This window comes from Mytilus californianus, unplaced genomic scaffold (assembly GCF_021869535.1).
Source record: "Mytilus californianus isolate M0D057914Y unplaced genomic scaffold, xbMytCali1.0.p SCAF_4, whole genome shotgun sequence".
NCBI lineage: Eukaryota > Metazoa > Mollusca > Bivalvia > Mytilida > Mytilidae > Mytilus > Mytilus californianus.
The window spans coordinates 44084057-44110527 of record NW_026262690.1 but is presented as its reverse complement, the minus strand read 5'-3'; the positions used below and the strand labels follow the sequence as shown (position 1 = coordinate 44110527).

The following is a 26471-nucleotide window of genomic DNA, read 5'->3' as shown; positions in this document are numbered from 1 at the left end:
TGCCTGCGATCAATCTCACAAAAAATCTTAAGAGAAATGAACATTACAGTATAACTTACGATCAAGTTTTGTCGTTAGATTTTCTGTGAGAAGAACCCCTGGTTCCTTTGATGAATTTTTACAACCGTTAGTTCGATACCACTACTGGTGGACGTTTCGTCTCCTAAAGTAACAATAGCCCAGTATTCAGCATTCTTGTGTTTACATGAATTTCTCACTGAGAAACTATAATTTTCTGTAAATAAACTGCTAATTAAATACTAGAATCTTTTGAAGCTTGGTTTTTCTACCAAGTATAGATAACCTTAGCCACATTGAGTTTTTTTATAATTTTTGGTTTTCAATGCTTGTTAACTTTGTTTTAGATTTGGCCTTCCAATTGATTTATCAAAATGTCACTGATGAGTCTTGTGAAGACAATACGCTCTCATCTGGCTTACTTTATAATACTGAGTCTGGTATATCTGACTAGTTTTACCAGTGTGTCGATGCCACTACTGGTAGACGTCTAGTTCTCGAGAGTCTCACCAGTCTATTAGTCAACACTACTGTGCTGACATGAATTATCAATGAACTGTTCAACAAATGTTGAAAAGCTTTTTTTACCACAGGTATGGATGACGGAAGCCAGATTTCGTACATTTTGAATTGGTTTTTTTTTCAGTTTTTTTTCAACTTTGTTATTGATATGGCATTCCTACTGTTTTCATTCGAACACAACTTGTGAGTCTGATGTAGATGCAATGCACGCTTTGTTTAAACATTTATACGCCTGGTATCTTTGATGAAGTTATATGACATCAGTGATATGACTTTTCGTGGTATTCTTAGCAACAAGACTGGTTCCCCTAGTAGACTGATATTGATTACCCTTCAGGATCACATGAGTTTAACTTCTCTTTTTGAAGGGTTCGTGCTACTCGATTTTAAATTTCTTTTCAGATTTGTGTGTAATATTGTGGTGTTTCGTATTTTGGTCTGGCCGTGGTGCTTACTCTGTCTTTTTTCGATATCTGGTTTTTGTTTGCCCCCTTGATATCTGATTACGCCTTTTGCGTATATAATTGATGGGATATAACGGGTATATATCAATGAAACAGCCATACAACAATACAAAAGCAACATATATCTAGGGTTCATTCTGTTTTTTTAACTATTCATTTAAAAATACGAATTATAAATTACAGATTCTGATAAGTGTTCGAAAAGGGATCTGTGTCCTACAGTTATCTAGGAAAAATAGCAATTTCATTTCAGCCGAGTTTTTAATCACCCAGAAAAGTAAAAAAAAATAAGGATACCCATGTTTAATTCTCAAACAATAGATGAATTTTAATTGGATAAACAAGATTTTGAACATTTATGGGTTTTAATAGACATTGCCATTACTAAACACTGATTGCTTACCCTTCCGTGAACCGTTTAATCATCTTAGTTTTTAAGTAGAATTTTGTCGACTGTTGATAGTCGTTTTGTTTTTGTTGTTTTTTTTTCGACATCGACATAATGCGTTTGGTTTCCCCTTTAAATTTCTTAATTTTTCCCCCGCCTTGAACTTGCAGCAAAGTATGCTATACCATGCGTATCATTTGCACTCGAATCGTCAAAAATTCTCATACTTTCATTTTTTTCTCAAACGTAATTTATCACTAGATTAGTACTCAGTATAAGTTTTATTTGTTTCTGTAAATTCTGTTTCAGTTTCTGGAGGAATTGAAAATGAGAAAGGAACGATACAATATGAAACGTTAAACGGTTTTTGTTATTCTAGGGAGATTAGGCAGATTTTGGTAGATTATTAATTTTTTCGTAATTACTATAATTTTTTATAATAACTTTTTTGTCCGCACAGTATTGGACACTGTTGCGTGGTTTTTGTCCGCACAGTATTAGACCCTGTTGCTTGGTTTTTGTCCGCACAGTATTGGACACTGTTGTGTGGTTTTGTTCAAATAGTATTGGACACTTTTGCGGGGTTTTTGTCCGCACAGTATTGGACACTGTTGCGTAGTTTTTGTCCGCATAGTATTAGACATTGTTGCGTTGTTTTTGTCCGCATAGTATTGGACACTATGCGTGGTTTTTGTCCGCATAGTATTGGAAACTGTTGCGTGGTTTTTGTCCGCATAGTATTGGACACTATGCGTGGTTTTTGTTTCATAGTATTGGACCCTGTTGCTTGGTTTTTTTCCACACAGTATTGGACACTGTTGCGTGGTTTTTGTCCGCACAGTATTGGACACTGTTGCGTGGTTTTGTCCGCAAAGTATTGGACACTGTTACGGGGTGTTGTCCACACAGTATTAGACACTGTTGCGTGGTTTTTGTCCGCATAGTATTGGACACTGTGTGTGTTTTTTGTCCGCATAGTATTGGACACTATGCGTGGTTTTTGTTTCATAGTATTGGACACTATGCGTGGTTCTTGTTTCATAGTATTGGACACTAAGCGTGGTTTTTGTCCGCATAGTATTGGACATTGTGTGTGTTTTTTGTCCGCATAGTATTGGAAACTGTTGCGTGGTTTTTGTTTCATAGCATTGGACACTTAGCGTGGTTTTTGTTGCACAGTATTGGACACTTTTTCTTAATTTTGTATACGGAATGTAATGAAATCCGTTTGCGGTAACTTGTGAAAGTGATGTACCGAGAGCGCCTGTGTGTCTAACATTTTTCTATGTGAGCCTACGAATCATATATTTTGTAAACTTGATATTATGTAGATATTCGCCTAGAACGGAATTATAATAAACAATAGATCGATTCACTAGTACATATTTTCATTTATCTAGACTACGCATCAATGGATTATCTGTCGTCAAATTATCTGTAAATTCAATGTAACCTGACCTGAAATGTTCGTTATACTCCACCGCCATGCATATGGCAATATTAGAAGATACAAGGAAACCATTTTAAGATGCATTGAAAGTGCAAACTTCAGTAACATGTAAATTACTTTTGTATAGCTTTTTTGACTAAATGAAGTCATGACAAAAATACTTTTGTTTTTTCAGGATCAGTTAATTTATGTTAATTATGGAAGAGTTGAGGATTATACTCATTTAGACAGTTTGAAAATAAATGTATCCGGAAAGATTGTTATTGCAAGATATGGGAAAATATTTCGAGGAGATAAAGTAAGAACCCATGTAACGTATAATGAATCTGAAGACAGTGTAAATAAAATGGATATGGGAAAAGTGTACCTGAAACAGCTACCCAACAATAAACAATATTATACGTTCGACATTCATTTCTGAGCTTCCTTTCACAACAAATAGGTTATAGACCCATAAAATATCAAGCAGTTAAACATTGACCGCCGCATACATATTTGCTTTCTTAATTTCGGTGTCTTTAAGGTTCATTCTGGGTATGGAAAAAGAGGTAAAAAGGTAAGAAATGCGTATGAGGTTTGTTTAATCATAAAAATAGTATCAAACATTTACATCCTTTTGGTCTATGTTTAAAAACTCAATCTTAAAAATGCTTCATTCCAGTGTGAGATCTAGCGTTGCATGTAAGATTTCCATAAACACCCTATTATCAATTTTTTTCCATTATTATAGAAAACTTTAAATATCAGTAAGAAGATGTGGCATGAGTAACAATGAGACAACCCTCCATCCAAGTCACAATTTGTAAAAAGTAAACAATTATAGGTCAAAGTACGGCCTTCAATTCGGAGCCTTTGCTCACACAGAACAACAAGCTATAAAGGACCCCAAAATGACTAGTCTGAAACAATTCAAATAGGAAAACCAACGGTCTAATCTATATAAAAAACGAGAAACACTTATGAACAACACCAACAAACGACAACCACTGAACAACAGGCTGCTGACTGAGGACAGGCAAGTCTTGTACAGTTTTGAAAACTAGTATCGCAAATAGATCATTATGTATGGATTTGTTTTATCATGAAAAAAAAAACACTTTTAAAGCCTTTATGATACTTAAATCCTATTTTGCACATTTTCTTTTTATATTGTAGGCAAATCTAGCTTATATGCATGGGGCCATAGGAATTATATTATACTCGGATCCAGCAGACTATGCTATGGGACAAAATGATAGTTCACAAGTATATCCTTATGACTGGTGGCTCCCAGCCTCAGGGGCACAACGCGGAACATTATTTATGAGATCTGGGGATCCTTTAACGCCTGGGTATCCAGCAACAGGTACCGACTTATTTTGCCGTCAGAAGTCAAAAGTGTTTCATCACTTCAAAATTTTGCCATATATTTCATCTCAAAACTCATTTTAAAAAATGTTCTTAAGTTATTTATTGTCTGATTATTGAAATTTTAGGAGTAAATACAAAAATTATTGTAGTTCCTTTATCTGTTGTTTTTAAATTTCAAGGTATTTGTATATTACTCGTTTTTTTCAAAACTATGGGTATTAAGCATCTATATGGAGAAATGGCACTAAATTTCAATACTTGTATTTTGCTAATTATTTTTTAGCAATGACATATTACAAAAAAAGTTCATAACAACCATAAAAAAAACGGTAAACATTTACGAGTCCAAAATGAAATGAATTTTATACCTTTCAAGACTTATATGACACCCTTCTATATACGTTTTTTTACTTTATTAGAGACTGCATACCGTCTAGGAGAGGATGAACCAGAAGCTGGCTTACCAAAAATAATAACACACCCTGTTGGGTATGGCGTCGCTGGAAAAATACTGCAGTAAGTTCGACATTTGTATTATACTTATTCTGTTTTTGATCTATACCAGCGTTCAGATAAATACGTATTAGTAATACAATTAAAAAAAATGCTAGACACAAAATATTAATCCAGAAAGGAAGTATTAGTTGACAATATGCACAGTACCCCAAACAGACTTATGTATACAATATGTCTCTGCCCCGGACAATATTTTTTATTGAAATCTATTTTTGCAGTCAACCCGAATCGCATGTCCCATTTATACGTATTTTTTTTCTTCTGAGAATTCTTTATAGACGCATTCCTAGCACCGGTGATAGACTAGGTAGCTAGCCCCTGATAGCATAATCAGATAAGTAGTCAATGCTTCGGTACTGACATGATCTATGACTTATCTTTCCTTATCCTTGGCAAATTTTGAAATTATTAAGTAACTCCTTCAGGCAAAGTTGACCTAAAATGGATTTGTCTATTCACTTTAGGTCCTTTATATCATATAACTCCACATAATTGAAGTACCAATGATATAGCTATAGCTTTTATATGTTTGTGTTTGTATTGACGTACTAATGAATTAACTTTACCTTTTATATGTTTGTGTTTGTATTGAAGTACTCATGATATAACTTTAGCTTTTATATGTTTGTGTTTGTATTGAAGAACAATGATATAGCTTTAACTTTTATATGTTTGTGTTTGACCGTTTCTGATGATGGATAATCCAGACAAGCGCTTCGGATGCACCAAATATTTACTATATTAATTAATTATCCTTAAAACATATCTCTTGTCGCGCTATTTATTACAGTATTTGTTGGAACTCTTGATCTAATATTATGTAAAATGTGTTCATATCACCCCGGCAGCTATGTTATTTCACTCACAGATGTAGCTTAATCGACATCTAGCAAAGACGGCCTGTTAACCGGTATTAGGGGACGTATTGAACTTTCAGTGAAGTTATGTTGAATATCACACTGTGATGAAAATCACCAATAAAAAGCACGTTTCCTTTGCATTTGTTTTTTTCCCTTGTGTGTTTGTAGCAATTTTGTGTCATGAATTGATACATCATATCCTGTATTTTCTATTAATAAATCTAGGAGTTATACTACGGACCTCAATGATAGTGGAATCATGCATATATCTAGCTCAAAATCGCCACATCTGAACAAGTTTTGAACAATTCAATAGACACAATAACATTCCTACATGAACCTTGAGAAATAACAAAAAGTTGAGGTTCCTGACTAGGGACAGGCACATGAACATGTATAGCAAGTTAAAATATCATTTTTGTTAATACTTCTTCGTCCCTTTCTTATCTTATTCAATAAAGTTGGAAAAAAATATAGAAAAACGAACAATCAATTGAAAATCTTTTCCTCAATAAATTCCGTTTTGCAGACGATAAGAACAGAGATACAAAAAAACAGTCATTTATTTACACTTATTAAACAATGTTGGTAGTCACTAAGGACGAAATACTATCTTTTTCACTGATATATTCCCACAATCTGATATCGATCGATGTACTTTGAAGTAGATTTTATTAATCAACGTCATAAACAACACAGTAAAAATGGCAAAGATTATAAATCAAGACACAATACTATGAGAGAACAGAAAAGTCAATAATACTATTTTAGTTGTGTTTAAACTGCAAAAAGGTGAAAAATACAACAAACAAGGAATTCAACAGCAATAAGCAATAAAACTCATCAAAGATACCAGGCTTAAAATTTTGCACGCCAGACGCGCGTTTCGTGTACACCAGACACATTAGTGACTCTCGAATCAAAACAGTCGGAAGACCAAATATAAAAAAAATGAGCCAAATACTACTAGGCAATCTATGCTTTTGATAGAAATAAACAGGTAAATTTACAGAAAATGAAAAAATATCAATGATATGTCATGACAGAAAAGTGCTGCGGACTCGGCGGTGATACCCTTGGGGGATAAACGTCCACCAGTAGTGACATCGACCCTGTTGTTGTAAAATTTTATCACCAAGATACCAGGCAAATATAATTAAAAATCATTCTTTTTAATGAAATATATTATTTTAAGCGGATAAGCGGAACAAGCAGGAAGCTTATTCTTACAACATCTGATTTATAGTAAAGTGTATTACCATTTAAAACTGTGTTTGCATATGCTGTTAACTAATGTATCATAATTTAACTCTCCCTATTCAAAACAAATACATAGTTTTTGAAAATCTAAAAACAATTGTATGATTCGAATGAATGATAGACATTACAGTTTGATTACAGACAGATGACTGGTGATAATGTTACATCGGAGTGGGAAGGTGCGGTACCTAACGTCACTTACAGATATGGTGGACAGTTGAGTAATTCAAGATGGTAACAAGTTTTATATAATAATATTTTTTTGCGCTTTTGAAATTTACATTTTAGTATATTTATAGAGATTGGTCGTGTATATATGTACTTGAAACTTAATTTTTCTAAAGTATTATGCTGACGTCAGCGTCTGCAATCAGACTTTTCTGTGTATAGGATAAGAGAGAAGATACCACGGGACACCAAAATGTCAATAGGTTGTTGCATAATATTTGTATATACCAAAACGAACGCCCCACAACAATACAGGTTTTGTTATAGTGCCTTTCAGAATTTGGCATAATCCAACATATGTATTTGATTTATTGTTCCAAAGTATTTTATTTTTGTAATACAGAAAGGCGACAGTCGTTTACCGATGTTCAAATCTCGTAAATTGATTGGGTATAGACAAATCAAGGTAACAAACTAAATCCGAGGGAATCACATGAATTCTACAAAGAGTGAAACCGGGTGCGTCGACAAGGAAATAATAAAACTGATATCACATAATTCAAATATAAAAGAATCAAAACTACGCTTGTTAACCTGTCCAAATGAATGATACTACTCATATGAAAATGTGACTGCATGTGACTGCATGAAAGATTTACAATTTAAAAAAAAAAAATTTTGTATGATAGTTCAGTATTAATCAATTAATGAATAAATGTTTTCGCAGGTTATTCTTATCATATATTTTTTTCAGGAAAGTAAAAATGAGAATATCTACAGCAAATAAAAGAGTCGAAACTTACGATGTAATAGGAATAATAAAGGGAGCTTTTGAACCAGGTATACAGTGTTTTATCGGATTATTTATAAATATGTACATCATATATGATTTCATTGTTTTACACATGTATTTTACCTTGTTTCTATAAAATCGGTGAAAACTTATTCTGTTATTAACTAATATTGTGTATATTATAAGACAGATACGTACTTGTGGGTAACCATAGAGACGCTTGGGTGTTTGGTGCAATTGATCCTTCTAGTGGTACAGCTGTAATGAAGGAGGTGTCACGTGTCATGGGACAACTGGTAAAAAGTAGTAAGTCAGTTTTTCTTATTATCTGCAATAGTTTGTCTAAGCATATACTGTTTGATGCAAAAAAATATTTGAATATTTTGACCATTTATAAAGATGTGCAGTTCTTTAACGAAACAAAAATATAGCATTTGAACTACAGTTGTAGTTTTCCGTTATATGATACTTTGTAAGTTACTTTTTAACAGATTTCAACACGAATAACAAAATATATATTTTATGAATGGTTGTCACCGTTTTTCTTCTTCTCTGAAATAGTCAGGGATTTGTCCGTTCTATCTATTTACGGCTTCCGTTAACCCTTGAGCATTTTCTAACTTTTCTTGCAGTTAATATAAAATGAGTATATACCGTTTTCAGACAAATGGCGACCACGTCGGTCGATAATATTTTGTAGCTGGGGAGCAGAAGAATATCTTTTAGTTGGTTCTGTAGAATGGGTTGAGGTATGTTTCCTTAATAAGGCAACAGTAGTATACCGCTGTTCAAAAGTCATAAATGGATTGAGAGAAAACAAATCCGGGTTACAAACTAAAACCGAGGGAACACATCAACCATAAGAGGAAAACAACGAAATAACAGAACACAGAAGTGCAACAAAAAACAAACAACAATGCAACATTCATAGAAACGAACTATTAGATAACAACTGCCATATTCCTGACTTGGTACAGGACATTTTAAGATTTTTAAGAAAAAATGGTGGGTTGAACCTGGTTTTGTGGCTAGCCAAATCTCCGCGCTTTATGACAATGTTAAATATACCGCTAAATTGACAACATTACATGACGGGAACACAGTACAAATAAACGCAAGAACATCAAAGACAGAGAAATACATGAATGAATAATATAATAGTACATTTCGACATGTTAACCACACAATAACAAAGAATAACTAAAACTACTTAACTGTGATGTTCTGTATTTTACGTCATGTTATTTTCTCAGAATACTAGTCATGTGACCAAAAAGAAACACAGAAACAAATTAACACGCACAAGCAGATCTTCTGAATAGAAATATAAGACCAAAGAGTAGTAAAAAGAAAAATAATAAAATGACAGAAAACACCAAAGCTTCAAGTAAAAAGTAAAGACAAACAGAATGAATATTAGGAGATGGGATATACATCAATAATACAGTAATCCAACGACACCGTGAAATAAAAAAAAAGACGTATATACAATATATCAATAAAGCTCTTACTCGTCCCGAGTGTAAAACAATTGCGAATACACTTGATGGAAATGATCAAAGATATGCTATCAACACAAAATAAGGTAAATCATTAAACTTGAGACAACAACAAAACATCACAAATATCCAACAAAGTCCTAGGATGAACATAAATGCTTCCAACTAAACATATATGTGTTTCTTTGGTTTTTATTTTGGTCTTTATTTCAGCAATATGTAAAAAATCTAGCGGAGAGATCACTTGCTTATCTAAATGTTGATCTTGCCTTGCAAGGTATGTAACCAGTAGCACCTCAATAGAAAGTCGCTAATTGTGTATGATATGTTAGTGATAAATATCAAGATTGCAATAAAAATTTGTACCAATCCTTAATAGATTGCGTTCGAAAAAAAGAGATAAAGCAGTGTAGTCATGTAGGTTATGATATTAACCATTCTAGTCATTTATTAACATGTTATTATTCAAGGTTCATCTTTATTGATGTTTAATTTATTTTTTATTTTTAACATCGTCGTTTGCGTTTTCAGACTGCATTGGATTTTGGGAAGTCACGCTTTGACCACAATCTCTATCATCAATAGACCCAAAACATTTTTACTATTGATCGCTAAATCTTGTAACGTTAAAGTTGAAACCAAAAAGAAGCGATAAACGAAAATTAAACAACCGCATGAAATAATTAAAATTGTAAATGTTTAAATTTCAGGGTAAAAAGGTATCAAAAAACGCTAAATTTGAAATTTGAAACATCGCTTTGACTACAGAAAAAATCGATATAAATATTTGACTGATTTAGCGGTGGATACGAGCAATTGTTTCCATGCAAAACGTTGGAGTTTTGCCATTCAGGCAACATGTTTACCCCTGATACATACAGACTAGGAAAATAAGGAAATAAAAGCAAAAGAGCTAATATTACACCACAAAGAAGTAAAAAAAAAGAAACTTCAATTTATAAGTATGATTTTCGAAAAGAAAAAAAAATGGAAAATTCTATGGAAAGTTTACATGATAGAGAACGGGATTAATTTCTACCGGATTTTGCCATGTGTTTATAATGTAGAGACCTGTAACCTTAGTATAAGAACAATGTTAAGAAACTTAATATTTATTATAAAAAGTATCATTGAAAATGTGATAGTATCAAATCAGTTGCTACTGTGGGGATAGTGCTATACATTCGGGTCTAGCAAGCGTTAGTAACCAGTGGAAATGATACAAAAAGGGGATAACAAATTAAAGTCGCAATTTACAACCAAATATTATTTCATTTTTAAGTAGGCTTATAGCAGTTAATTAAACGTATAACACCGATTTTACTTTGTATGACCCGTATATTCTGAAATAATCATAATACAATGATATGTTCAAAATCAAAAGGTAGGGAATTCGAGTATCTAAATCATCAAGGACCATAATTGAAATTGGCCACAGACAGTCAAAACATATGAACTGTTGCAAAAAAATGTATTATTTAACAAAAATGTTCAGTTGTCTAATCGTGGGGTTTACAACCGGTTGTACCATATTCTTTGACTTGACTCATATTACTAGAATTGGTTTCAAATAGAGTAACATGCATAGCTAGGTAAAATAAACTCAACAATGATACCTATAATTTTGTACACCAGACGCGCGTTTCGTCCATAAAAGACTCAGCAGTGACGCTAGAATCCAAAAAGGTAGTATACTAAGTAAAGTACGAAGTTGAAGAGAAATGAGAACCCAAAAATTCCGAAAGGTTCTACCAAACACAGCCAATGTAATCTACTCCCGGGATATAAAATCCTTAGTATTTATAACAATTAAACGTTTTGTGAACTAATTATACTGTCGTGACACCCATTAATACACCGTTTGGAGTTCCTGTATTACCAAAATGTTTAGAGTTACTGCTATATTTGTCAACCTTTAGCCTTTTAGATATTAGACTTTCTACGAGTCAGTATTGTACTTCAGTTTTCAGTTTTTATCGAGTGATACTCAGTGCAAGTGTTAATCTTGCAATGTATTATGTCAGATATTTGCATAATAACTGACCAGACCCAGTGTTTAAATAACTGGTAACTTTTACAGTGAATATGAGATAGGATTTAACCGATTAAAACCCAGGTCAAGAGCTTGTAGTTAAGTGTTTGTCGTTGGTTCATGTGAGTCATATTTGCTTTTCGTTAATTGTTTTGTTATGAATAAGACCGTTAGTTTTCACAATTGAATTGATCCTCATTTCTCATGTCGGCACCTTTTATAGCTGATTATACGGTATGGATTTTTTCTCATTGTTGAAGGCCATACAGTTGCCTATAATTGCTTACATCCACTTCATTTGATCTTTAGTGGATAGTTGTCGCAATGGCAATCACACCACATCTCCTTGTTTTATATTAAAGATTTTCATAGAATAGTGTATTCCTTTACGAACCAAGGTTAGCTTTCATCTTCAAAATATTTTCGAATTGCATCATGCAGATACCCAATTGGACCGTCGAACGGTTGCAAAAAAGTTTCTAAAAACTTTAATTCGGCACAGTTTTATGATAATATATAATAATTCGTAGGTGGATGTGCAAAATTGATAACTTCTAGTTTCTAGTTGCTAAAATTTATTTTTTTAATACAGGTAACTTTTCTCTGAGGGCGCTGTCGACTCCACTTTTGTATGATGTCATTTTCTCAGCTACGAAAAAGGTACTTATAAAAGCAATAGTAGTATGCCGCTGTTCAATAGTCATACACTGAAACAAATCGGGGTCAAAAACCAAAACCGAGGGAAACACATCGACTATAAGAGGAAAACAACGGAACAACATAAACACTCAACTGCTACAAAAACAAACGCCAACATACATAGAAACGGACTATTTGATATTAGCTGCCATATTCCTGACTTGGTAGAGAACTTTTTGAGAAAAAATTGTGGGTTGAACCTGGTTTTATGGCTAGCCAAACCTCCCGCTTATATGGCAATGTTAAAAATAACGCTAAAATGACAACATTACGTTACAGGAATACATTACAACTAAACGCAAGAACACTCAGGACAGAGACATACATAAATAAATAATATAATAGTACATTACAATATGTAAACCACGGAATAACAACGGACACCTCCCATTTACATCACAATAGAATTATGAACTGTGCGTCACACAAATTTATCAACGCCACAAAAAGTGACGTCACAGGTAAATGTCTAAAAATAGAATACAAAATTGGAATTAAGTTTGTAATGGTGTTATTTTATGTATTTTCTAACCGTTACAAGAATATAAATATAGAAATGTGTTAGTAATGGTGTAATTATTTGTATTTTCTAACCGGTTTTTCTTCTGAATGAAAACTGTAAAAACAAATGAATCCTGTGCATATATTAGCTTTAAACTAAAAATCACATAAATTAACTAGCTGATTAATTATCTTAACTTTAACATACATGTAGAAAATAAAATAGAATTCAAACCACAAACGATAAGACATAACTCAATATCCAACCAGAATTACAAACGAAAAATAAATGCGTAGATGTTAATTCAAAATACAGAGATAACTAAAATGTTTTATATTGGATATCAATGTATTTGCTTCAACCATGTTCCTAACAGTAAGTTTAGAAAACGCATCTAAGATACCAGTCTTATCATTTTGTACACCACACGCGACTTATCAGTGTTTCAGAATGTAAATTATATTTAAATTATTCGCCTACTGCTTCCAGTTGATATAAAGTGTCATGTAGTTATTGTGGATAGTTTTTGGATTTTTTTATTCATTTATTTTTACTGACATGCAACATCGTTTATGGATGATACAGTATCTGAAATCTGAAAGTCTTAAAAATAGCATTCCTGATATCTTCATATTACAATTGGCTAGAATAGTTTCGCTTATCCGGCGCAGTGAATAATGGAAGCAGTGTTCGTGATCAAGGCAGACAAATTTGCTTAGATATTTCAATAATTAAACTATTGAAAACATGAAGAAGATATGTTATTATTCGTTTCTTATAGTATACATTGTATTTACTTACAACCAGGTCCCAAATCCAGACTCCACTGAAATCCATAAAACTGTTTATGATAAATGGAAGGCATCTTTTCCAAAGGATAGCAGTAACCCTAATAGTGTTCCTCGGTAAGTTTACTATACACGATTGATGGATAGTATCTTCACTTTCCAATGTTTTATGCAAGTTTTTAATTGTGATGTTTTAGACCATAATAAAGTGTATATTTAATTTCAATTCTGTTTTAGTGTTAGTGGTATTGGTTCCGGAAGTGATTATGCTCCAATGGTACAAATGGTTGGTTTACCCAGCTGTGATATCCGTTATACATTCGATTCTGTAAGTAATTTCATTGTCCCATCAGTTTACACAGCTGTGAGGTGCGTTATACATTTGAACTTGTAAGTCATAACATTATCCCATCAATATACCCTGCTGTTATGTCCGTTATACATTCGATCTTGTTAGTCATTACATGCTCACATGAGTTTACCCAGCTTTGATGTGCATTATATGTTCGATTCTGTTAGTCATTACATTGTCCCATTAGTTTACCCAGCTGTGAGGTGCATTGTACATTTGATCTTGTAAGTCATTACATGCTCACATCAGTTTACCCAACTGTGATGTCCATTATACGTTCGATTCTGTTAGTCATTACATTGTCCCATCAGTTTACCCAGCTGTGATGTCCGTTATACATTTGATCTTGTAAGTCATTACATTGATCCGTCTTAATTTCGATATCCCAACTTACTGGTATCATGAATTCGAAATGACAAAATATTTTGGGAAATATAGAACATCTGAATTTAAAATTTATCTTTGGAAAGAACTCTATAAAATACCAGGCTGATAATTTGCACCAAATGCGTGTTTTGTCTTCTAAAGATTCATTTGTGACGCGCAAATCTAAACAATTGGGACATTAAAAAAAACCGAAATTCCAAAACGTTGTTCCAATTAAGGCTAAGGCAATCCGAGGAAGAAATCCTTAGTGTTTCAAATAATTCAATATTTTATAAACAGTCAATTAACATAAACATGAACAAGATATTTCATGTCAACGCAAAGGTGCTGACTACTAGGCTGATGATACCATAGGGGACTAAATGTACATAGATGGTTGTACAAACTCATCAAAGATATCAGGCTCATAATTTTTTACGCAAGACGTGCGTTTCGCCTATACAAAACTCGACAATGACGCTCGAATCAAAACAGTTGGAAGGCAAAAGCAAATACTTATATAAAAGTTGAAGAGCATTAAAAACCAAATTTCCAAAAGAAGTGCTAAACAAGACAAAGGAAGTAATTTACTTAGGAGACATACGTGTTTGTAAAATAAGTTGTTACAATTTGCTGAAGGCATGAAACTTAAAATCTGAAACATTAGAATGACCAAATAGAAATTAAAACAGAACATATTGATGCACTTAAGATTTACATAAGCTTTACATTTTTCATGTATTGAAAATTCAGCCTTCTCTTCAAATCACAACTCAACTATATATTTCCCCGAACTCAAATTTACCATTAAAGATTCTTTTCTTTGTTCTTAATACTTACATTTCCTTAACATTTATTCCTTTAGTAATACAACAAAAATCAAGATAACATTATAAATTTATGTTCTTAATTTGGCTTGTTCTTATTTCTTGATGATGTAGCTATATTTTTTGTCATTATAGAACAAGTACCAGTTGTCTTCCTATCCTCTGTACCATTCAAAGTATGAGACTTTTAAGGCTGTTGATGAAATCATGGACCGGGGTTTCAAGGTAAGATGCTGTGTTTAAGCAAAATATGATGTGGGTATAGGACAATCAGAGACATATATACAAGTATATACGTCTGTGGGACAATGAACTGGCAACAGACTACGTTATAAAAGCTATGTATAAAGGTGACGTTTGTTAATGTATGCATGGTTTTTCATATTAAAGGCCTCAAAAAAGGAAATCATGGAATTGTAAATTCAGAAATTATTGCTTGTACTTATTATTGCGATTTTTGAAGGATGGACTGATATGTGAGGTTTAATTATTGCGATTTCGGGAAAATTTCCATACAGATGTATGTTTCAGATCTCAAAATGCGGGTTCATATCATTGCGATACTCACACAGTCGCATTATTCGCATTAATAAAAAACCTCGCGATAATTTCTGAATTTACAGTAATAACATTCGTATTAAAGACAAAATGTATTCTTTTAAATTCCAGCATCACCAAGCCACAGGACAGGTATGGGCAGAGATGGCAAGGTCTTTAGCCGATACAATGATTATTCCATTAGATGTTGTAAACTTCGCAAACGAACTGCTTTCTTTGGTGAATACCCTTGACGACGATTATGGAACAATGCTGCGAAATCACAGTATAACTTTTGGTAAGAAATTTCAATTTCCGATTTTTTTATACAATACAGTAATTAATATATTATGGCGATTATAAGTTTTAAATATTTGAAACGTTTTCATTGAAAACCATTCGGAAGCAATTTGATAATAGTGCATTACTTTGATATGAAATTGCTTTTTCCTAGTATGTGATATTAATGTTGGTAAAAGAGGGACGAAAGATACCAGAGGGACAGTCAAACTCATAGATCGAAAACAAACTGACAACGCCATGGCCAAAAATAAAAAGACAGATGACACAACATAGAAAACTAAAGACTAAGCACACGAACCCCACCAAAAACTGGGGGTGATCTCAGGTGCTCCGGAAGGGTAAGCAGATCCTGCTCCACATGTGGCAGCCGTCGTGTTGCTTATGTTATTACAAATCCGGTAAATAGTCTAATTCGGTAGGTCACATTCGTGAAAAGGGAAGGGTATTGTAGTTACGACATAAGGAACATATCCGATATCATCTGTGAAACGGTTATTTCATAACGGTCAACCAACTCGTAATGTATAACTTTCCCATAAATATTCTTTTTTTGATGACTGAAGTATGCTGAGTAAGCCTTGAAGAGTACTTAAGCAAAATATTAATCACAATGCTCTTTAATTTCGTACTTTATTTGACCTTTTTGACTTAAATTAATTTGAGCGTCACAGGTGAGTCTTTTGTAGACGAAACGCGTGTCCGGCGTACAAAGTTTTAAGCTTTGTATCTTTGATGAGGTTTTTTTTCAAAACATAAAAAAATCTATGGTTAAAGTTCTAAGTGGTGACAGTGTAAATTATATTGAATAGGAAAGGATGTCAGCATAAGCAATGAATAATAAACAAATTTGGTATGATCACATCTATATTTTTTCTGTTTTAGATGATTTAAAAACAGTGACAGACAATCTTAGAACAGAGGCAATGGCATTCAAGAGAAGGCTGAAAAATGTAAATAAATATAAGTAAGTCATAATTTATGTAAATTAAACAATTTTTAAGTTTTTGGCAACAAGACAATATATGATTCAGAAACATGTAAAGGTTTTATTCAGCAAAGATTATCGAAAACATTGTAAATTATGATAGACAATCAAATCACGATGACAGGTTGTAATTCTTTGTATGTGTATAGACAATACAACGTTATCTACGGTGGATAGTTAGTCTTGTTGGCACTCATATCACTTCTTCTTATTTATGTGATAAGAATGAATTTGCTCTCGCGTATATTTATTTTGACATGTTTTATTTCAGTCCTCTAGAAGTACGGCAAATAAACGATCAGTTAATGTTGTTTGAAAGATCCTTTTTAGATCCACAAGGTCTTCCTGGACGACCGTATGCTAGGTAAATTAATAATATTAACAGTATTTTATGTTTGACGTTTACTTATATTATTTCGCTGCTAATTATAGACATCTGTTTTATCTAAAAATGAGAATATCTTTCTTTTTAAGTAGATCGAGGTAGAAAAATAGAAGAATACAATTGTTCTATATCTTTAATGAATTATACAATTTTTGCCAGATGTTTATCAAACTTATAGCAGAGGGTTATATCACCAATGTCTAGGACAAGTTAGAAAATCAGTGCCGTCCAACTATTTGTAAAAGAGTAATGCCCTTGGAAATATTAATCATATGGAATATTGCATTGTAAGCGCTCTCACATGTACAATTCCTTTCAAATTTTTATCAAACTTATATCAGAGGTCTAATCAGCAGTATCTTAGATAAGGTCGAAAATCGGTGTTGATCAGCTATTTTTAAAAGAGTTATGAGCCTTGTAAATATTAGTTATATAGAAAAATTGCATTGTTAGAGCTCATATGTGTACAATTCATGACAGATTTGTATCAATTTATATCAAAGGTTAATTATATAGAAAAAATTGCATTGTAAGAGCTCATACGTGTACAATTCATGACAGATTTTTATCAAACTTATATCAGCAATGTCTTGGATAAGTTCGAAAATCAGTGCCGATCAACTATTTTAAAAAGAGTTATACCCTTTAGAAATATTAATTCTATGGAACATATCATTATAAGCTTCATTAAGCCTACATTAATTTGGCAAATCATTAAAAACTATTTTAGATGCATGTAGAAATAGTTTTCGAACAGCGGTATCCTACTGTTGCCTTTATTTGATCATTGAAAAATTAGATATTTCGAAATGTCTGGTGAAGCTCATGCACGTGTATCAACACAAATCACAAACTGACAATGTTCAATATATTTTCCACTTATTTTTTCAAAGTCCTTATAACAATTCTATATCTAATCATGCATTTCTATCATCTTTTACCACATCAGCCATTGCATAATGATTAGGTTAAATCCGGAAAAGATACAGACTTTTGGAACTTTTGGTTTTCATTGTTTTTCAATTTCGTACCTGATTTGGCCTTACAACTGTTTTGATTTGGGCACCACTGTTGAGTCATATGTAGACAAAAAGTGTATCTTGTGTAAAAAAAATGATAAGCCTGGTGAGTTTATACAGTACTCGTACATTAGTACTGTCTCACTGGTGGAACACATGTATTTTCATTCAAGTGATTAAACAGTTCACCACCAATAAATTGTTTCTTACTGTGACTTATATTCAGTTTTATATTTGGGGATTATTTCCCACGAGCACACTAATCAAATTGTGAATCATGAGTGCAATTACCGATCTTTTGTTAATGACCATAAAACCCCAAACACTTGGAAAAAATTACGCAAATTAAGCTTGCATGTAGAACTATAGGGTAAAAATCACTTGATTGATTGCTGTTTACTAAAAGTTAGAAATCATGACAGAAATGAATGTACTATTCAAAGAGTTGTTGCAAGGTTCCATAAACGTGTAGAGAACATGACAGCCAATTAATGCGCCTTGTTGTAGAGCGTTACAATCAGGAGGAGAACTCGGACTAATTTCTATAACAAAAGGATCCTTGAAAGACATTTTTTTTCGGCACTTTTCATTAACACAGAAATTCAAGAAACAAATATAATAGTTGCATACATCAAAAATAACAAATGGTTGCGATAATTTGTTCCTCACCCCGATACGTTGCGTTATATCGGAAATGTACACACCCTTCCTCTTCAGTTTAAAATCCTTTTGTTTGATCCGCCCTTCAAAGGAGCAATTTTACGCTTCAACACGAAGCCAGCAAATAAGTTTGTTATTAATCATCGTCTGTTTTACATCCCTAGGCATGTATTGTTTGCAGAGAGTCTAGTAAACACGTATGCTGGAAGTAGTTTCCCAGGATTGGTGGATTCCTTGTTTGAAATCGAAAAAGACCTGGATCAAAAAGGTCGATGGAATATTGTTAAGAAACATTTTTCAGTCATTTTATTTACCATAGAATCAGCCACTTCCACTTTGAGAGAAGTTACAAAATTTATGCCAGTTTTTATTAAAGGTAGTTCGTAATTTGTACAAACTGCACATGGTTTCATTGTAAGTTACATATTTTGATAAATATTGATTGCTTATTTTAAACAGAATAGGGGTAGCTTGAGAAAAAAAATTCTTATTAATTATACTTTCTTGAACCAAAATAATGCTAGAGCTCATTTTAATGCCATTTTTTTCATATTTTCCATGTTTTTGATTATATTTGCCTACTTTAATCGAGTGAAAAATAAAATACGTCATATATAGAATTATGAATTATCATAGCACTGAATGTAGTAGATTTTTCTTGTATATAACAATGGAATAAAACTGAAGGATGTTTGCGTCAGATTTGTACCTAATATTTAATTATTTTTAAGAAACAACAATGAAATTATAATTGGTCTTTTATCAAACTGTATTTTCAAATACGTAAGAAGATACAAGGGAAGCAGTCAAAACTACAAGTCGTAGTAAGACAGACAACACTATGGCTTAAAACCAAAACGGTACAAAGGAGAAAAATTCTCAAAAGGAATCTAGCTAATTTCGAATCGGAATTAGAGCGCAAAACTGTGATTTGGGTTTTGTTCACGACGGGTGTCACATCTTGAGCAGCATATGTCTAACATTCCAGAGCACTTGCGACCTTCCCCGGTTTTTGTTGGGGTTCGTGTTGTTCAGTCTTTAGTTTTTCTTTGTACTGTTTGTCTTTTCCTAGTTTTTCGCTTTTTTCCATGGCTCCGTCAGTTTGTTTTTGACTTATGATTTTGAATACCCCTTTGGTATGCAGATGAATAGAAATTGTATTTGTTAGATTCGATATCCGATATTTACCTACCCCGGAGAAGTTGGAGTCGGGATAACTTTAAGCCTGCTTCTACGAATATAGACCCTTGTCTATTATAAATATACTAAACATTGGATATTTTCACCTGTGACCACTGTTTCATAGGGTGCTATTATATGTAGCATTCTGAAAAGTCAACTTTGAAAACAATGGTTTGGAAACAATTGGTATAAGCTTGCAATAGTCTACTATACAAGGAAAAGGTAATTTCTTCTATTAAAAAGTCTGTTCTAGATAAAATTGCGCCCTACTTCAAAAATAAATGATTAAATATCATTTCCTATAAGTATATATTAACACTATTTTATCCCAAACCGTATTTATAAAATGAGGTTGCAAAACTTAAGTATGTTGTAAATCATTACATCAAAACTGTTTGAATACCCTTGAATTGTCCATCCATGCAGATACATTATGTGGCGCATGTTACCACAGGTAATTTTTGGTTTTCATGAAATATCGCATTTATCAAGAAAGGACTAATAATACAAGATGGATCGCGTCGGGACTACATCAGAAAATGAACTAAATGCGACGCAGTAAACACTTTGTGCAAATGGATTAAAACACTGAGATCAAACAGTAATGTACTTATCTCAATAGTTACTTTTCGGAGCTTTTTCGGTATAGCCATATTACTACAGGAGGTCTACTCTAACCTCAGTCAAGGTAACGAGGAAGAACAACTGACCTTATCTCTTTACAAGGTCAACGTCACGATTTGATTATAGCATCTCGATTACATATTAATGACACCTAACTCTTTCATATGTCCTACAAATCGACAATGATTAACCTGACAGCGTCACAAATTTGTTGTAATCTGTATTTATTTCGTTCTGATCGGACGCAAATCATCGCTTCCAAAGAAAAACTTTGTTTCTTTGTCAGTATTTGAACGCATAAAATTTCGTATGTATATACATTATACTTATATAGTGCCTAGAAAATCAACATAACAATGTTAGAGTAGATCTGATTCTTTACTTCCTCCCAGAGCGGGGCTGGAACCGATACTTTTCACTTCTCACTGTACTTAAATACATATACATACAATATACTGTAATATATAAATTATTTAAGTCCATTTAGAATATATTAAAGATGCACAAAGCAAGTTTTTTTTCTGTGGTTAAAAAGGTGAAAACGAGTATATAAATATTTATCGGGATTAAAACTTCATATAACGCATCAAAGCTATTTTTTCAACTGTAAAAATGTTTACGGGAGTCACATAATTCTTATTCTCTCTCTTATTTCTTTTATCTACTTTATTCTACTATGAGCTGCAAAATGTGTAAAGTAAGTATTTACCTTGTATTATTTAAGGATCGATATTTGTATGCTCCAACATTAAATAAATGTATGGTTTTTAGGTAAAGGCTTATTTTTTTATAATTTTAAGATGCAATTATTAACTATTGTTCATAGAACAGCCTTCTACTGAAGTGTCTGTGGTGCCCAAAAATATGCCATCTGCGAATAGCGATTATTTTGTGTTTCTATGTTTAGATACATGTAGCACATCGCCAATTGTTAATATGAGGGAGGAGAATAATTTTCCATATTAAAAGAAGAGGTATTTTAAGTTCGAAAAGAAATATACGAGCTAATGGAGGTAAAAATATGTTTTTTTTCGAAGTCAAACTTATTTACCCTTTGAAGTCATTTTGAAATGCAAACATGACTTTGCGACTAAATCGGTGGCAATATTGAAATAAGTAATCATCGTTTGGTAACACTTGGTTGTCTTTGGCGTGATATAAACGAAACTAGATATAATGTTGCTGGTTTTTATTTTGTTTAAAAACGTGTTATACATGTTAAATATGTTAAGAAGTTTAATTTCTTTAATTATTCGAATGAAAGCTGTTTTGGGTGTTTTTAACATAAGCTTTTAAAACACAAATGCAGGATATTGTGTATATAAAAACATTATTAGTAGTTGTGTTATTTAAAAAATGAAAAATTGAGTACCCTTCTTGGCCTCATAAGATCATTCGCTGTTTAGGTAGTGTTCGTTTTCATGCAGTGCTGTGTTGTGTGAACTGTTGTTCGTCTGTGAGACTTTTATTTTATTTTGTTCATGGTTTTATCTAGTTTTCTTTGATTCATGGTTTGAGGCTGTCCATTTGGTATCATTTTACAATAAAGACATTAAGTAGCAGTAATGAAAATCGACAAAAGATCGCCTCAGAGTAAAGTAAAGAAGATTAAACGCAATAAGACAATTATCCGCGAAAATAAGTTAATTTGATGACGGTGATATAACCAATTCGTAATCATCACACAATTTTAAAAACTTTTATGACTGCATGATATCAAAGGGACATTCAAACTCATTATTTGAAAACAAACTGACAAGCCGGGACAAAAAACGAAAAATCTACCAAAAGACAAGCAACAGTATACAAAACACAACATATAAAACTAAAGATTATGCATCACAGACCCCACAAAAAACCAGAAGGGTAAGTAGATCCTGTTCCACATGTGGCACCTGTCTGGTGGGTCGTGTAATTACTAACCCGGTGATAAGTCTAAGTCGGTAAGTGACATTTGAGGCAGAGAGGATGGTATTGTAGTTACGTCGATTGGAACATATCTGTCGTCATCTGTGAATCATATATTCCATAACGGTCAACCAACTCGTAATGGCGTCCATAAAATTTTCGAAGGGATGATTTCAACGTCGCATTTTGAACTCTGGTTTAGTAGCTTCCTTGTGAGCAGCAATCCACTATCAATGATATCATGAAAGTAAATGCAAACTCTGAAATATCGTATCAACTGGGAGATATATACTCCATATGCAGGCGTTGCTGGAATGTTGTTACATAGCAATTGAAAGTTCCCAATTGAGAAGCTGAAATCATCTCTTTTGTCGTAAATTTTGTTCTCATCCAACCCTTATCGTCGATTTCTAGATGTAAGTCAAGATATGTGGTAGAGTTCACTGTATCTGTTGTGTCTTTTATTTATAATTTCGATTGGATATACGCATTCAATATTGTCGCAAACTTTGCATTATTCAGTGAGAGGACATCATCTATATAGTGGAAAGAGAAGTTTAAAGATAATGGTTGCTTCTTTTCATTCGTCCTAAGAAGCTCTTGCATAAAGTCATCCTCGTGTGAATAAAGGAACAGGTCATTCAAGCTTTTCAGGAAGTCTAGTATATAAATAAAAGGTCTTTTCACTACATCAATGTTTACAATAAAATTACAAATCGAACATTAAGAAAAGTCGAAAGATTTTTATTTCAGTCTGGCAGTTACAATGCACATTGCAATGTCGCAGTTTCGCCCCCTAAATTTCAAGAAAAAATATGATGCTCGCATATATTTTTTTTTTTTACTTTGAATTTTCACATTCTTCGGAATTTGTTTCTTCAATCTTATATTGACCGCATACAATGTATAAAAAGGAAGAAGTGCTTAAAAGCTGTGTTTCCGCAGATGGCGGTATTTTGGGCAACTGTATGAGTTGTAATGATTTGTTGTTTGATTAGAAGTAAGCATAATTATAGGAAATTGATGATGTCAAAAACTTCTTTAATACTTATTACAGGGTTTTAATTAGTTTTAAGTGATTAGCAGTTGTATGAGAAACAAAAATTTTGGTTTTCAATCATTTTGTTAACTTTTACTCGAATTTCAGGAAACATGTGCTGTCTATCAAAAAACGCTTTAAATATTTAAAAATGCGTTTGACAAATGACTGTTAATCTCTCTGCTAAAAGTTAAAATTGTTTGCATACATGAATTTATTATATAGAAGTCAGTATCTGCAATCAAGCTGATATCTTGGAAAATATGCTCTTATTCGTCCTTGACCTTTGATATTGATTTGACGGAAACTGCACTGTACGATTTTTTACGACATGGCAAAACAGATAGTAGAAATGTTTAGCTTTCGAATGATATATAATTTAGCCGTGTGTTAGGTGGGTGCATTAAAAATTAAATTTTATGGTTAAAGTCACTCCACCTCTACGAGTAATAATTAGTTTTTAGATACTTTCTGAAAACATATCTTTTTTTGAATTACTTATACTGAAACAGGATACTCTTTTATTGTGGAATTATAAACTCATTGTTTGATCATTTTTATTTTTATGGTAAATATGAATAACTGTTGTGTGAAACCAAAATTTAGAATTTATTTTGATGCCATATATACACTTTAGATACAGGCTTGCTCGACTTAACCAACATTCAATGTAAAACAGAACTAGGTTATGATGACGTGAATATATCATTAATACAGTTCCACACATTTTATTTCTCCCAATTTCCCAATTGGCATGTCGACCCTTTTTAAATAAATTTGTTTATATTGATAAAAAAAAAGGAAGTGTCACTTTTAAGAACATAGAAATATAAACATGACTGAGCATAAAGACATTTTGAATAATAAATTTAGTGAATGTGATGTATCTTTTTAATCCTTCATATATTTACAGGTATAAACCACTAAAACCTGCTGTTTAAATTCATAGCTGCATGTAAGTGTAAATGTAATGTTGAGATAGGAAAAGATCGTTTGTTAGACATTCCGGATAATCTGGGCAACTACAATAAAACATCAATTCAGTTGAGTGATAAAAAAGAGTGTAAATCAAGCTTTTTTCCTAGTTTCAAAACTTACGCCAAGATGTCGTTAAATGAAATTGGATACCCTGCATTTACCATGCGTTTCAATAACATATGATCAAATGGCTGAAAGCAACAGCCTGGTCCTTTCCTCCTAAATTATTGAAAGCTATCATTCTGCATTGACATTAATATCTTGGTGTAAATTATAAAACGTCACCAGTGTCTGAGCAAAAAGTTGATGAACCAGGGTTATGTCAAGGAACGTCTCGTCCTTTTTCTAAAAAAAAGTTCATCGGAAGATACAGAGACATTTTCAATAAATATTCCGTATCAACTGCACAAATAATACACGATGGTCTTGAAGTATAGATTCTAGGTACTGACGTAGTTTATCATCTTAATTGCGTGTTGTAGCGTTTTATTATTTGTCTTTGTAAATTATTACTTGTACTGTTTAGTCTCTTTTTGGTAATATCCCTTTGACGTGGCTCGGTACTTATACATCCCGTCATTGTGTTATTGTGCTATGGTAAATGTTTGTATTCTTGTCCTTCGTTTTTGCTCATGTGCTTTGTCTATATACCTTTTTTTTTTCTTTATTGACATATTTGTTTGTTTTTATAGTGATTAAGATTATAACACAATGTTCACTGCTGTACCCGTATTTTTTTTATTTTTACATATCATGTCTGTTTGCTTTGTTCACACATTGCTGTCAATATAATGGAATTTTATGCGACCGACTGTCATACATGTAAGAGGTTTAGCTAGCTATAAAACCAGGTTTAATCCACCGTTTCTACAAAAATGCCTGTACCAAGTGGGGAATAGGACAGTTGTTATCCATTCGTTTGATGTGTTTGAGTTTTTTATTTGACAATTTGATTAGGGACTTTCCAATTTGAATTTCCTCTGAGTTTGGATTTTTTGTAATTTTACTTTATAGATGATACAGTCTTTCGGTTTAAGCCCTCAAGGTGTATTAAAAACATACACCAAGAAGTCATTAAATGCAATTGCATATCTTTCATTTATAATGCTTTTAACCTCAACATATGATTAAATTGCTAAAAGACAACCCCGTTGTTTCCTTAATCATTGAAATCTATCATTTTCCAATAACATAATACCTCGGAGTAAATAAGATACACACAATTGGACTAACGCCATTATTGTCATATCTAATACATATTCATATCCATGCCCATATTCAATATCATTGACGAATCACGAATAAAGGCAAAAGTAGTATACCACTGTTCAATAGTCATAATTCGGTTTAGAGATTGAGAAAAAAAAACAAATCCGGGTTACAAACTAAAACTGAGGGAAACAGTTTTTCCAATCCAATGTCCCCGAGTTCATTTTTAACGTTTTGAACGTCTAGACGCGTTAATAATCATAGAGCACTGGTGGTAAAACAAATACATGATTTACAAAAAACTTCCTTAAGTTTAGAAAAGTTAAAACAATGACTCCAACTGTGAAACCATTTTCATGTTTTACATATGATGTGTGTGTGTGTATCGAAAAAGCCTTGAAGAATGCTTAAATCAACTCATATCTAGTATAATTCGTATTCACACCACGGAAAGATGCAAACTTGTAACAAGTAAAACGTCTATGTCATTTGGTTTTTGGTGGAGAATTGTATTAATGTCGATCATACCAAATCTTTTTATCTTTATAAAACGGACATTATACCTGCTGTTTCAGTTGCTTTTTTCTTTTCCAGAATTGACGGAAACAATGACCTTTTTTAACCAGTGTCATTACGTTTACACATTTAAACAAAATATCTATGAATACATGTAGATCATGACCAAAGTCTGTAAATAGCGCATCATACTTCAAACATTATTAAATTGCTTTATTCGGAAAAAGAAACGTTAAATAAATACATGTACTTTGAATAATAAAAGGTGCTTT

At 32.6% G+C, this 26471-nt stretch overlaps 1 protein-coding gene across 1 annotated transcript in view; it reads left to right on the top strand.

The window, feature by feature from the left end:
- The window catches only part of LOC127736933 (N-acetylated-alpha-linked acidic dipeptidase 2-like), a 40654-nt gene extending 21524 nt beyond the window's left edge, over positions 1-19130 (top strand). Inside the window, exons 3-18 of the mRNA XM_052247498.1 lie at positions 3018-3140; positions 3998-4187; positions 4612-4708; positions 6970-7062; positions 7751-7836; positions 7976-8095; positions 8453-8538; positions 9502-9565; positions 11913-11980; positions 13329-13426; positions 13553-13637; positions 14990-15079; positions 15524-15689; positions 16577-16658; positions 16951-17043; positions 18908-19130. Coding sequence (XP_052103458.1) covers positions 3018-3140; positions 3998-4187; positions 4612-4708; positions 6970-7062; positions 7751-7836; positions 7976-8095; positions 8453-8538; positions 9502-9565; positions 11913-11980; positions 13329-13426; positions 13553-13637; positions 14990-15079; positions 15524-15689; positions 16577-16658; positions 16951-17043; positions 18908-19130 — 1764 coding nt within the window. The remainder of the gene's footprint in view (positions 1-3017; positions 3141-3997; positions 4188-4611; positions 4709-6969; positions 7063-7750; positions 7837-7975; positions 8096-8452; positions 8539-9501; positions 9566-11912; positions 11981-13328; positions 13427-13552; positions 13638-14989; positions 15080-15523; positions 15690-16576; positions 16659-16950; positions 17044-18907) is intronic.
- The last annotated feature ends 7341 nt before the right edge of the window (positions 19131-26471 follow it).